Consider the following 14,306-nt stretch of genomic DNA (forward strand, 5'->3'; position numbering starts at 1 on the left):
TTGGTACCAGTTTTCCCAGGCCTACACCGAGCGTGCCGATTCCCTTGTATATCCATATAATTGGCTTAGCGTTGCTCGTTCAAATTCGACGAAACTTTTCAGCGTAATGTTCGACGGGGAAATTTCGACGTACCGGATCTTGCGATTGTCCGATCAACGATTGTTTGGCGTGGTGGAAAACGGCGATGCGAGTCACGTTATTCTAACGCACTTTTACTATATATTTCTTTTTCACCGATTCGAATTTTTCTAATTGTATTTGACCCTTTCGTAATTCGTTCCGACTTCTCTAATTTATTCAACGATTATTCTAGTTTGTAATTGGTCGAAAATAGCAATGGAAACACACAGGGAGTGTCGGTCAGTGGTGAAATAAATGAAAGAAAAGAACAAAAGTATTTTATGAACACTACACATCTTTGCTTCCGGGGTCTCGAAGAGAAAATGTCATAAGTTTTTGATTTTCGCACAGCTTGGCCGAGATTTTTGATCGAATCTGTTTCGTCGCTGGAACGTTCCGTTTTCTTTGAAACACACTTGAGGCAGAAAGGATGGCTAAATATGTTAGTGTTCGTACATGTTTAATAGAATTCGCAGGTACATGGTAATGATAATAATATTGGTAATAATAGTGGTAATTGTAATTGACGTTTAACATGCCAGCAATGCAAATAACGACGCAGGTTAATTATTCATCGTCAGCCCTCATTTCCTCCGGCAATTCAATACCCATGATGTCCGTGATAAAATCTTTGTAAGATATCCTCTGTATCATAAAATAATAATACATTACTTTCGGCGAGCCTAAGTGTCTTCCTTTCTTCTTTGTCGCACACACTTGCTAAATCTCTTTAACGGTTCACGTAAAAACGTAGATTCTCAGAGTAGAAATCAAAACAGAGATGTACATATATTTTTTTATTTACCCCTTCGAGAGAGATTACGAATTAGATAAACACTCGCGCAGCCATTATTATTATTATTATATTTCCGCGTGCATCAAATTCACGGTTCAATGATATCGCCATTTTGAAATTTAACCGATGCTACTATACTATATTGACAGTTCCATATATTTCTGTATCGATTTGTTTTTAACGATATGTACAATTATTTGTTCGTTGTTGATGGAATTTTTAATTTGATTGTTATTATAGGAACAGGCGTGACGAATACGGGAAAAAATTGATTGAATATGTAGACATTATTTACTGAATAATTCAAAGCATTTTTATCTGTTACTCGTTTGTAGAATTCCTTCTTTTAAAGATTAATAATTACAGTGGGTCCGAAGAGTGTTCGAACAACAAATTTTCGGTTCTCGGGAAATCGTCGATATTTGAACTATGATTGTCTCTAAATTTGCCAATTAAAGCGTTATTAAGAACATTAAAAATTTCTTTTGGTGAATGAATCACAACGACTGCTTAAAATAGAATAAATAATAATACAGAGGAACCCCCCCCCAGTTTGTTATTGTAAAGATGCCAGTAATCCTTTCACTCAAAGCTCAATAAGAAAGAGAAAAATTTTTCAATGTTTTTACAGACGTTTCAATTTGTAATGTTTTGGACCAGGAAAGCACGATGCAGTTTTCCAATCGCTGTATAAATATCGTTCAGCTTTCACGCGGCTACAAAGTCCAACTACATTGTTTTACTATTTTTTTTAACGAAATTATATTGTCGTGGTCCGAATATTGACAATTTCTCGAGAATGGAAAATTGATTGTTCAAATACTTTTTGGATCCACTGTATGTACGATCATTATAAAAATGATTTACAGTCCATCGACCTGTTTTAAGGAAGCAATATTTAGTAACGTTATTATTTTGGCTATTGTATCGTTTTTAAATGAAAGATTGTACGTGTATATATATATGCATCAATGTAAATACTATAACAATTAAATTTCTAAACAACTTTGACTTTTCGAGAATGGAACGCTGTTTTCTTCCCTCATTCAACAAAGAATTTATTATTAATAATTATTAATCGAGCAAGTGATGATATTTTTCATTCAGTATGGTAACCTTCTCTATTAACTGAAAACGAATCTACGTAAACTGTTGAATTAATTAAGAAAGAATGCATACCTCCGGCAAAAACTTTAGCTTCTCTAGTGCAGACCGTTTCTCTTTGTTTTTATCTGCTTCATCTTCATTATCGTCGCCACCGACGAGACGTTTGAGGTACATGTACGCTTCTTGCGGTACCAACGGTTCTCCTAAAGAATAGTACACAATTACTAATTGCGTTTTGAATTTGATAAAAAATTTAAATCTCTTATAAACGAAATAAATAGCGGACCAAAATCCTTGCTCCTGTGTTGTGGCGTTTCTACAGGACCTTTTCCAAACAAAACGTTCAGGAATTGATTGCGAGTCAGAACCGGATTTTCTTCATCCAAAAAAGAATTCCTGTCGGGATTTACGAGTGCTTGGAAAGATTCTAGCAACTGGCGCAAAGAAATTCCAAAAGCGGGTCGATGGTTTATATAATACTTGACGAAATCTTCGAACGTTATTTCCTCGGTTAATTTGCCAGTTTCTGCATAGTTTCTGTAGGAGACCTCATTCATAAGAATTTCTATCTGAAATAGTCAACATCCTCGATATATATTTGTGGTGAACGTGTCGATTAGGGTTCTTCCGTCAGATTTCAACGGCATTGAAATATGTTGTAAAAGTCATCTGTGCTATTTCGAAGTCGATCTAAGATTTCTATAAAAGTTCTGGCATGTCCGATCTTGGTTGCGATATAACTAAATTCATAAATAACGTTTCGCAAGTTCGAGGAACTTTTGATACCAAATTCTACATCCATCGAATTCTCTCAATTTAATTTCCAGGTCGATGTATGCACGATACAATTCATCATTCATCCCTAGGGCAAATACGTAACGCCATACCCAATTTTTTCCTAGCTGCTGGCAAATTTTTTCGTCTCATCTCAAAGTACGCGTGAAGCTGCTAAATTTTCGAAAATGTGAAATGTTTATGGAGAATCGATTTCGGCTTCGAGTTCCTCGTAAATAGCATAATTTATCCAAAGGTATATAACTGTATCTTCTCCAAAACTGTTTTTCTTTAGTTCAGATTCCACTAATCTCGAATAGTCGAACCAAACATCGTAATTGGAAGGGTTTTCTTTTAGTTCTTGTTCGTATTGATATTTTCTTTTGCTTACTACATATCACACGTCCTCGATGCCTGAATGATCTCCTTGTTTCTTTTCGTGTATAACTGTATAGTATACGGTATACGCTTTATAAATTTCTTGCGTTTTCTCTTTCTAACGCGTACTTGTAAGTTACTCTGGCTCGATCGTGTTCTCTTTGGCCTTGTTCAAACTTCGCAAACGCGAGAAACAATTTTTCATCCAGACTTTCGTCAAATTGATAGCTCTCTCATATACGTTGCGCGCTCCCTTTATAAATCCATGGGATTCTTCGAAACGTGCATATGTTATCCAATGTTTAACATCGGGATCACGGTGTATTCTGTAAGGTTGACGTTTTGTGATAGATAGAGGTTAGTTAATCGCTAGATGGCATATCAATCTCATTCACACACGTACATGGAAACTTGAAGGTGCCCGATATGCCATCTAGCGACAAACTAACCTCTAAATAGAAGACTTCACTTTTCTGAGGGAAGTCTGAACACCTTTATAATACACCGTGATCGGGATGTACTATGACAAACCGTTCAAAAAGTCTAGTGTCTCTGTACTTCATCATACCTCAATTCAAATTTAATATCTGTTTGCCAAGACTGTTCATCAGGCTCCCACTCCATCCATCTTTGAAACACTTGACGAGCTCCTGTAATAATTTCCAACATCTCTTCCATGTAAGTGTATTTATATCAAAATTGATTTGCTCTGGGAAATATACTAACAGCACGGTCCCATAAATTTCTCGCATGATTTACTTGACGATAATGTAGTATTTCTATGATTGTGAACAACATTTCCCCGTAAAGTTTCCGTCGGTCGGCTCTGGTTTACGAGGTTAGTTGCAAAGAAACTTGTTCAAAATGGTGGCATTGACAGCATATTTGAAAGTCATTTAAATCAGAGGGAACGACCCCAATCGGCAAGTTCACCATATTCGTTTTCGGTGAAAAATGAAGAGAATAAATTTGAAATGGTTACATCTTCGTTAGTGGGATAAAATCCAATGGCACGCATGAGATTCGGTATTTGTTTGGTGGTCACTTTCTCGGTTACTATTCTGACGGAAGGCGTGTATTCACCTTGATGCAGAATTTGAGCGTAATAGAAGAAATCTTTCATTTCATTGATGAGCCAGCCTTTCCTTCCTCCTTCGAGTAGACAATAATATGGGGAAAGTCCCTGACCCCCTAACTGTTCCAATACATCGACGGAACTATGGTCAATTAGAAATCAGGGGAAGGTGGTGATTAACGTAGCACGGGCGAAAAAGAAAGTATTAATAAAGAAGTAATTATTGAAAGGTTAATCGTGGGACGATACATATCAGTCATCGTAAATTGTAAGTCAAAATTTAGAAACGTAGAATTTATCATTTATAAAGATGTATTTTTGTCGTTGTTTTCAACAAGATTTTTCGATTTATCGAAAATCGTACTAATAGAAATATATTTCAAGGAGTCTACGTTATTTATCGTAATTAATGTTCTCCAACGAGGATTTAGTACAACATTATTAGTTACGGTTAGATGTTAAAAGCGACAGAGGCAAGCAATTAATAAGTTATAGAATATTGTACGAGAGAGAGAGAAATTGAAAAAAGTATTACAAGGCATAATAAAAGTATAAAGTTATACAAGGCAGCAATTTCAATTAAAATGGAACGTTATTTTAAGAAAATTTGGGAGGAAGTCTCGTCATATATTAAATTCGCGTACTTACACGCACATTGTGATCATACAGGGTGTCCCAAAATGTTCTACTTCCTTGAAAGGGACGATTCCTAATGTGATTTTAAGTAACTTTTTCCTTTAACGATTCCTCTTTTTCTTTGAATCCGTTCGCAGTAGCCGCGCTCTAATTGGTCTGTGGTTTTCGTTAACAATTCGTTAATAATTAAAAGGGAAAAGTTATTTAAAATCATCTTAAGAATTATATCTTCCAAGGAAGTACAACATTTTTGGGACACTTCGTATAGGTAAGATTTAGTGAGTTCATAGTTTTTGTTTATTACGAAGTAGTTTTAAGCGACGAAACAGGATATTTTGTAAGCTCGAGTGTTACCTGCATTTAATTTTCCACATTAGGACACAGGGATCCTTGTAACCGGAAGTGAAGAAAATGTTCCCTTCGCTATTAATGCAAATATTAGTGATCTGTCGGAATTAAAATTCATGAAATTATAAATGTACGTTTAATACACATATACATTTTTTTATTACCTTACGTGGATGTCCTATTATTCCTAAAGTCTTGTAAGGATTACCATCGAAAGGAAGTATTTGAAGGCCGACTTCCTTGTCAGTCGCAAATATTACGTATTTATTTCTTTTGAATTCTTTGCTGGATAGAACCTACATAATCGATAACGTTTAGTATCCTCTATATTTCTTATTAGCTTTATTTAGTTAATTACCTCGCAGCGTTGAACTGGTGCACCGAAAATTGGACCCAAGTACGTGCCTCGTATCATTTTCGTTACGTCGTTTAGCAACCGATATTTATACTTAAATATAATAAATATAAATGGATTAAATGTAAAAAGAAATATATATAACGAATGCAAAGTTATACAGAAAGAGCATTTTTTTATACGGATAGATTTATGGTTTTCGAGAGTACTGCGCCCATAACAATTAAAAGCCAAACAGTAGAGCAATTTGTTAAGGATTGCGATTAATTAAATTGAAGCTTTTGAACGAAATTAACGCGTTTTAATAATATATATTTTATCTGCGAGCCATTGCACTATATATGTAAATAAAATATTAAATGAAACAGTAATATAAGATCAGTATAATTCTAGAAAATATCAAACATTGCTACATATTTTTAAGAAGTTCAGCAACTGTCTACGCAAAAGTATGCAGCACTTAATAACTTCGAAAAAATTAGTTTTTTTAATATACTGGGCTTATCTGTATTTAAAAGTTACATAAGTTTATAATCATAGTGAAGTTATTCTCTGGCAAAATAATATAATAATAAAAATTCGAATAACAAAGGATACCCCATGTTTTTTAACAACAGTGTGCAACAAGACTTATTTGAATTCATGATATCGAACATCCATTGAATAAATTATCTTAATATATTTACAATTAGGCGTGAATATTTTCTAGTGATGTCGACATATTTTTGAAGCGATTACCTCTGAATTCGAAATAATTAAAAATTGTTCAAAACCCACGTTAGGGTACCAAGCAAGGCAAAGAGGAACAGCAGAATGCTCAATTTGATAGATTTCACTTATCCTGAGACCAGGATCGGGGTAGGGACCACTGTGTAATGAAAAAATGTTTAATTGTAACAATATTTTCACGAAGCATCGATATATTCGAGAGTTGTCTTTCTTTCGACAAAAGATAAAAATCACTTTGATTTTTTAGATGTTCAAATGCATTTCTGATTTCATAATGTTTATGCTGACCTCGAGAGTTTCATTTTGAATATTTTGGGATTTTTATCAATTGAAAAATTTATACGAGAGTTTCATATTTATTTAATGAAACTGAAAATTAAGGGATTTTTACTTAGTTAAAAATTATCTTCCAAAATAATAATAATAACTTGTTTGCTGCATTAAAAACACCAAGTAATAAAAAAATGAGGAAGCTTTTTTGAAAAATTTCATTAAAACTGAGTAATTTGGGGGTTATTAATTAATTTTATACACATGAGAGTCCTCGGAGCCCATAAATGACGCTAAAATAGTTTTTTTTTAAATACTTTTTGGATCAAATGCTCCCCTGGGGGACGATCAGTAAAGTGTATATTCTTTCTGATCGAAACTATCTATTAGAAATTATTAATATCATCTGAAGAATTTCGATTTTAATAGAAGCACGAAGAGTTTTCAAACGAACTGTATGTCACCTGTTTTTTAGGTCATATTCAACTAATTTCCTATCTTCACCCAAGGAAAATAATCGAGGTGTAGCATTGATCGAGGTGGCTGGTCCAAACAGTATATCCGTTATCATTGCCAAGTGTGTACGATATTTTCCCAGAAAATTCCACGGATGTTTTATGAATGTGTCATGATTTCTTTGAAATACTGCCACTACTGATGTATTATCCTGAAAGTATTGGTTACACATTATTTTATAGAAGTGACGATTAATTGACAAAATAAGTAATTGCTTTAAGACTATTTTTATAGTAATGATTGCAATGTATAGAATTTTAAATGGTTTAAAAAATGAGGTATTTTTAAATTTCGATCAGTTCATAATATTGCAACGACTCTTGCAAGAACGCGGGTAACGATAATAATAATCGAATTGCTGTAATTTTCAAAGCAGGACAGTTCCGAAATGATTTCGCTCCATTTAGCTGAATTTATTACCGAGATTTTTCATTAGAGATTCGTTAGAGATCAAAGACATCGAGGGTTTTGATAAAAATTAGATGAAATATTCTTTATCAAAAAGATCGAAACTATAAAATTAATTTCCACCTTTGATAAAGGTTCAAAACGGAACCGAAACGTCAGGAAAGAAGTAAAATTTTGCAAAATTGCTATATTAGTAATTGATCGAAACGGTAGCGCCGAAAGCATTTATAAATTTGATATTCAACATTTACGATCGATAACTGAAATTATTTTATAAAATTAATTGCTGTTATAATTTATGAAATTCCTGCTCATTCCTCCCTAATCAGTGTATTGAATCTAGAATAGCTTTTGAAACAGGCAATCGTTAATTATTTTATTGATATTTACATAATACGCCATATATTCAGCACAGTCTGTGAAAACTAATTTAATTATAGATCCCGTGGAATGCTTATATGGAAATTCGTGAAGCGGGTCCAACGTTATGGGATGCAATATCCACAGTATTCCACTATTGAGACCACAGGCAAGCTGATCCCCTGTGTACAATATTTTAAATCAAAGTAACGAGCAATATTGAGTTTCATTTTTACAGAATTTCAGTAACTATTGTCGTTCCATAATGTAAAAATTGTACTGTCACACTTGCAAAAGTTCTTATTATAAATATTAGAGTTTATATTGTTAATCTATATTTATAGGATCTTGTGATTTATTCCACTCTAAAAAACCGAACGAACTCATTTGCCAACCCAATATTCAATTTCATGCCAGATCATTATAATAAAATATTAACATTTTGTGTTTCAGATTGTTAAACGGAAATATTTCATTTTATCTTTAGTTTAGATTGTGTCAAAATAATATTTTACTTTCGACATTATGTATCCCATTTGAAATACTATTTTTCTAAGCCAAACAAAATCTAAAATATTAAATGATATTTGAAATATTTATTTCGGTAAGTATTGCCCACTGTTCCACTTACTATAATTGTAATAGATCATCCTGCTATGAAAAGGAACAGTTTGCAAAAATTCGGAATAGTTCGAAGTTGATTCGATGATTATATTCTACGAAGAGCGACAATGGTTACTGAATCTATTTTTGTACCGTAATGGAGAAATCGTTTACCTAATGGCGAATATTTGAGCACGGATATCGCAGACGATTTATCTCTGCTTTGCGGACATGTGACATACGTGATGTTATCAGTTTTGACTTGTCTCTCAAGTAATTGTTGGAAATCTGGAGCAGGCGGAGCAGCTTTGCGTACGAGAAGTTTGTGTTTCTCATATTCGTATAACGACAGCATGCCCCGGGCGTTTCCTGTGACTAAGCAATGGCTTGAAATAAGAAATCGGAATTAATGGGCGACGCTACAAGTGACACACCACTAGAAATTTCAAAAAAAGTTTCATTTCAATGAAAAGCACAGGTCACCTTGACTTTTTAAACTGACACTATGCACATTGCATAGTTTTGTAGGCGATTTCAAGATAAAATCAATGGTCTATTATACTATGACCTCGTGTTGACCTTGAACTGGGAAATTGGTATTAAATACCGACTTCTCTAATGTAACAAAGCTTTATTATTTGTCTAATCTCTTCAAAGGACTTTGAAACTTTCTTTAGAAAATCGATGCTTCTTTCGTGCGATTTTACCACGTTTTTATTAGCTCGCTTTCTTGTCTGTCTGTCTGTCTGTCTGTTTGTTCGGTACACATTTGTTATTACCACGTTTTTATTAGCTTACTTTCATGTATGTCTGTTTGTTTGTTTGTTTTACTACGTTTTTATTAGCTTGCTTTCTTGTCTGTCTGTCTGTTCGGTACAAATTTTGCAATCGATTTTAAACTAACTTCCCGACGAGCTAGAGACTTGAAATTTTAAACATAGCTCAGAACTGGATGACAATGCAATATTAAAAAAAGAAATTTTAGAAGAGCCAATGCGTTTAGGAGATATAAATTGTTTTTACCTTCGAGGATGCGCATCTAAACCGGTAATAGACAAGCCTACGTCGTGTGAGAAAAAGCGACACTTTAACGTTGGAATATCGACTAACGCGAATGCACCAGTCGGAGAACCTTTATGCAACATTGTAAAGACATTATTGAACATTTATTACCTTCACATTATTTGAAGTAACTTTAAGAAATGATTTTAATGTTCTTACTGACGAAAAACGAGTCTACAGAAAAAGGTGCGTTATCAAGGGTAATGTCTAGAGCGTGATGGCGAAGAAATGGTTCTTCCTTGTTTTCGAAGTCTCTGAACATGTATTCTAAGTTTATAGACATCATGGACTTGGTCGATGCATCGTACATCGTATCAGTTTCTGTCATTTTTAATAATTCGACTTTTTCCTTGCAAATTTCACTTTTTATTTGTTCCTCTTCGTCTTCGTCTTCTTCCCATTCTCCCTCGAATTCGAAATCATGTGTATCGTACGAAGTAGCTACAACGGACAACGCATTTTTCTATTTTACGTCTGGTATCTACAGTGGGTCCAAAAAGTATTTAGACAGTAATACATTTTCGATTCTCGAGGAATTGTGGTAGTTTCGTAAAAACAAACAGTACGATCAAAAGCCTGACTCATTCTGACTTTTTAAAGTGACGCTAGCTTTAAAATTAGTCTAAATTTATAGTCGTACGATAACTTTTTACGGAATTGTAATGTTTTATCCAGTAATGTTGCAAAAAAAGTTAATTTTTAACATATTTTTTAAACAAAGTATTTTTTTAATCAATTTATACATGAAGATTCGCCATTCAAAGACGCACAAATTGGACTTTGTAATTTCCGTCGATTAAAACTTTAAATTTCCTTGAATTAAAAACTTTAAATTTCCCTCAATTGAAAGTTGAAATTTTCCTTAATTTAAACCTGAAATATCCCTCAATTTAAAGTTGAAATTTCCTTGAATTCAAAACTTTAAAATCAAATTTTGCAAAAACTTCAACAACTTATATCTCAATAACTATTTGTTTGCGACACGTGGCTTCTTCCAAACTTTTTCTCTTCTGGATGAGCGGAAGGTGTTGATGTAAAAAACAACTATACCAACAATTTGCATATGCTATAAATGCGAAAAGATTCGCAGTCTATTTATTATGATTGAATTATTGTATAGTTTCCAACTGATATTTACGGGTACTAATTAATATAAATAATAAACTCACCATCACGGGTTTTGGGAGCCATTAAAGTGGATGGTATTTTAAAACTAATCGAACGTACAGAGTTCATACCGAAATTGTGAATAAAATAAATAAGCTTTAATTGGAGGTCGTAGAAGCTAACTCGGCCCTCCGCGGTTCCTACCACTATGAATCTGAAACCACAATTGTTGAGATTTTGAGAGGTTTTGTTGAACAATTACTATAGCTTACAGTATTTTACAGGCGCAAAATTTCTCTTGAAAATGGTCCACATTTGGATCGAAACGTCGAGAACAATTTAAATTGCAAAATTGCTTAGTGAGTAACATTTGATCGAACCGGTGGCGACGAAATCATTAAATTGTTTATTGTTGAGATTATTTTAAATATCAATAAGAGGTAAAAGGATTTTGAAAATAATTACATAAACTATGCAGAACGCGTAATATATCCTTTTTCATTGGATACTTTTCGATTATTATAGAAAATCGTCATTGTTTCGGTGGACATAATATTAAATGGTTAAAATAATAGATTAATAAATAGATTACCCGTGATAATGTAGAATTACATTAATGGAGAATTGCTGCAATCGTATGGATTTAATGTGTGTCATTTTCTCTTTATTTTTGCTGCGTTCCTTTTCAGAAATTTCTTGCCAGACTAAAACGTACCCTATGTAATGAAAACTCAAGAATTAGAATTCTGTAACAATGTAGGTACTGTAGGTATACTATGTATAGTTTATATTAATTACTGAACTATATATTTTTGCAATAAAATAAAATATTATTTCATTAAAACTTCATATTTTAAGCGAACTTCTTCAATTTAAAACAGGATTCTGTGATACCTATTTTTGTTTGTTTGATACCATCTTTTCTATTTTTATAAGGAAAAATTGTTGTGTAGAAATACCGTTTGATGTTGCAGTATAGGCCCGTTGGATATTCGGCACTATGCAAGAGCAATTCAAAATTCCGTATCCTCGCGTTTTGTCAACACCTTGTGTGTAGTAGCATTTTAATGCGGGATCTTCCTAATGAATAAATTATATGATTTTGTAAACGTTCAAGATATGTTTGGGTCGAAGATGACCCGAAGGACGCAGCAGGGTTAAGATATTTCGTTTTTGTGTTATACAAACCCAAGTAACAAACACAACGTTAGATTCGCCAGTCAAAATAAATTCCTCGGATAAATCTTCATTGAAACTAATCTCTTTCACTCTGTCTGCAGACGCTTCGGTCAGTTCCAGAGATGCTGTAAACAATTTATTCAACTATCCAGTGCTAGTGCATAACGAGTAGAACGTCGGTAATAAAAACGTGTTTAGAAGAAATCGACTTATGTATTTGAACACTGATCTTCCTCTTCTATAATCACGTTAAAAAAAGTATTACAATTAAAAAAAATAGTGCTCATTTTAAATCTTGAAGCCTCTATACTTTTGAGACTATCATTCATATTTCTTTCTAGAATATTTGTGTACGATAGAGCACAAGTGAAAATATATTTTAATATAAACTAGACTGTTTTATTTAAAAGCTGATGCTAACAGATGGATCTCGATTTATAAATTGGAAAGGAAATCAAGTAACGACAAGAATATGTAATTCATTTAATAAAATAACCGTGTGGTTCATCAAGTCCGAAAGTCCACAACCAAATTTGCACCTTTTGAAATCGTTCATTGCCAACAGTCACTATGTATTTCGCATTTGGACTAATTCTTGCTGCGGTAAGGCAATGTTCTGCGTGTGGGTTGAAGAGTGTGGAAATTGGTACACTGGAAAAATTAGGACCGAGATGAAAATATACATATGTATATTCCCAAAACATTACAGTTGAACCTCGGCAATTCAAATTGCAAGACAGAGCTAAAATTAATTATATGTGTATATACATTTAGGTGGTTCTTATTTACTCTTGTAAACATTTTACCCCCCCCCCAGGATTACTCCAAATAATTAAACGCATGTGGAAGTGACAATTACAATAAAAAGGGTAATAAAAATAAGAATTGCAATTAAAATCACAATAAAAATTGAAATTGAAGTTGAAATTGAAGTTGAAGATGAAATTAAAATTGAAATTGAAGTAAAAACACAAACTCGAACAAATAATAGCAATGCTAATACTGCTAGATTATAGAGTATACAAAAACCACACTGTTTATGGTCTTAAAGATGTCTGTTTAGGACGTAAGACTTTCAGACCTAAACTAGATGTAAAATGAACGTCTTTAAGCCGTCATGTGCTATCTGGGATGATTACAAGATTGATTTTATTTAGACTTTGCGCGGCTCCTATTGAAATACGTGATCTACTAAAAATGTCTCATGAAATCATTTTTATTTCGATAATTGAAAAACAAAAAATCTGGGACCGGTCGATTGTATTGGTATGATAGAATGATGCTCTCATCGTATCTGTATCATTTCTTTACCCAGTTTCGGTGTCCCAGACGACGACCACATGATCATCTTCGAAATCTGCAGACAACAACCATTTTCCGTTTCTCGACGCCGAGAGAGTTTTCACTGCATGTTCCTATAGACTTAGTAGTTTAATTGGTAGTTTTATACGAAACAGTTACAGCAAGAATGGGGAAGTTACTTACATGGCCTTGAAGCATAATTGCCTTTTTCGTTTCGTAGTTGTAAATCATTACAATATGCGAACAAGCGTACGCAATGATCGTTCGATTATTCGTAGTCAAATTAATCAGAGGCACTGCCGCATTCATTCCAAATGACCATAGCAATTTCTAATCGTATTGGAACAAATAGTTAGTTCCAATTTGTAGGAGTATTCTGATTATGGTATATTAAATTTCAGTTAAATTAAATTGTTTATCAACTAGAGATCGTTGACATCGATCTTTTCCTATTTTCATTTTTATTAATTCTACGTTGTGTAATGTGTAATATAAATCAAAGTAAATTATTGGAGTAGAAAACGGTATATAAACAATCTAACCCACTGATGGGTACGTGAAATATTAATGAACCTCTTACAAAAGGACACAATTCAAGTTCTTTTACATCCTGCGAATCCGTCGAGTCCTTCGAGGTTGAAGTGGACGGACAGCTCGATGATGATTCCATTTCTACGATAAATAATCGTTGAAAACGAAATTTCTATAATCCGAAGACGACGTTTGAAACGTTATTCAACATTTTCTTGCGTATGTTACCGATAATTCACCGATTTATTATTTATTCATATGTTTATCCAATAACACGAGAGGTTACCTCGAAAATGGCAAAATCTATGAATAAATATCTGAATTTTAGCTTTCAATTTCAATTTACAAACGCTACGAACTCTCTCTCTCTCTCTCTTTCGTTCCAACCCAATATTTATTGGGAATATTTATTCGCCATTTCCATTGACAATAAAGTTTACTTTAACGTTACCTATTTCACTAGGCTGTGTCTTTTAATTAGAAAAGAACACCACTCCAATCATATCCTTCAACAGCTATGTTAAGATTGAATAACGTTTCCAGGACTTTCACCAGGCCCGAAATATGTCACCATGTGACCTGCGAGGATTGTTGTTTTATAACCGGAATGCCGCACATCTCCTTAAGGTCACCTGTGACTCGATTGTAT

At 33.5% G+C, this 14,306-nt stretch overlaps 1 protein-coding gene and 1 pseudogene across 1 annotated transcript; both read right to left on the reverse strand.

Annotated features, from left to right (window-relative positions):
* Positions 1-583: 583 nt before the first annotated feature.
* On the reverse strand, positions 584-14,263 carry LOC143209276 (cilia- and flagella-associated protein 251). Its single transcript, XM_076424690.1, has 18 exons — positions 13,310-14,263; positions 13,136-13,239; positions 12,321-12,571; positions 11,834-11,949; positions 11,605-11,725; positions 11,238-11,361; positions 10,683-10,859; positions 8,613-8,862; positions 7,904-8,065; positions 7,054-7,256; positions 6,329-6,458; positions 5,594-5,683; positions 5,370-5,531; positions 5,192-5,241; positions 4,159-4,393; positions 2,311-2,593; positions 2,097-2,227; positions 584-766 (listed from the first exon to the last, which is right to left on the reverse strand). Exons 1-18 carry the CDS (start codon positions 13,433-13,435, stop codon positions 689-691), a joined length of 2,793 nt encoding a protein of 930 aa, XP_076280805.1. The 5' UTR covers positions 13,436-14,263; the 3' UTR covers positions 584-688.
* Positions 2,753-3,854, reverse strand: LOC143209801 (protein crooked neck pseudogene; annotated as a pseudogene).
* Positions 14,264-14,306: the final 43 nt, after the last annotated feature.

Source organism: Lasioglossum baleicum, chromosome 6 (genome assembly GCF_051020765.1).
Source record: "Lasioglossum baleicum chromosome 6, iyLasBale1, whole genome shotgun sequence".
Taxonomy (NCBI): Eukaryota; Metazoa; Arthropoda; class Insecta; order Hymenoptera; family Halictidae; genus Lasioglossum; species Lasioglossum baleicum.

What these genes read in the sequence shown, in the direction of transcription:
- LOC143209276 (XM_076424690.1), bottom strand. Translation starts at nt 13,435, where the DNA reads ATGAATGCGGCAGTGCCTCTGATTAATTTGACTACGAATAATCGAACG. An exon ending in CTATACTGCAACATCAAACG is followed by an intron (nt 11,362 to 11,604) that starts GTATTTCTACAC and finishes TTCATTACATAG; the next exon opens with GGTACGTTTTAGTCTGGCAA. An exon ending in AATGTATATGTGTATTAAAC is followed by an intron (nt 5,242 to 5,369) that starts GTACATTTATAA and finishes AATTAAATGCAG; the next exon opens with GTAACACTCGAGCTTACAAA.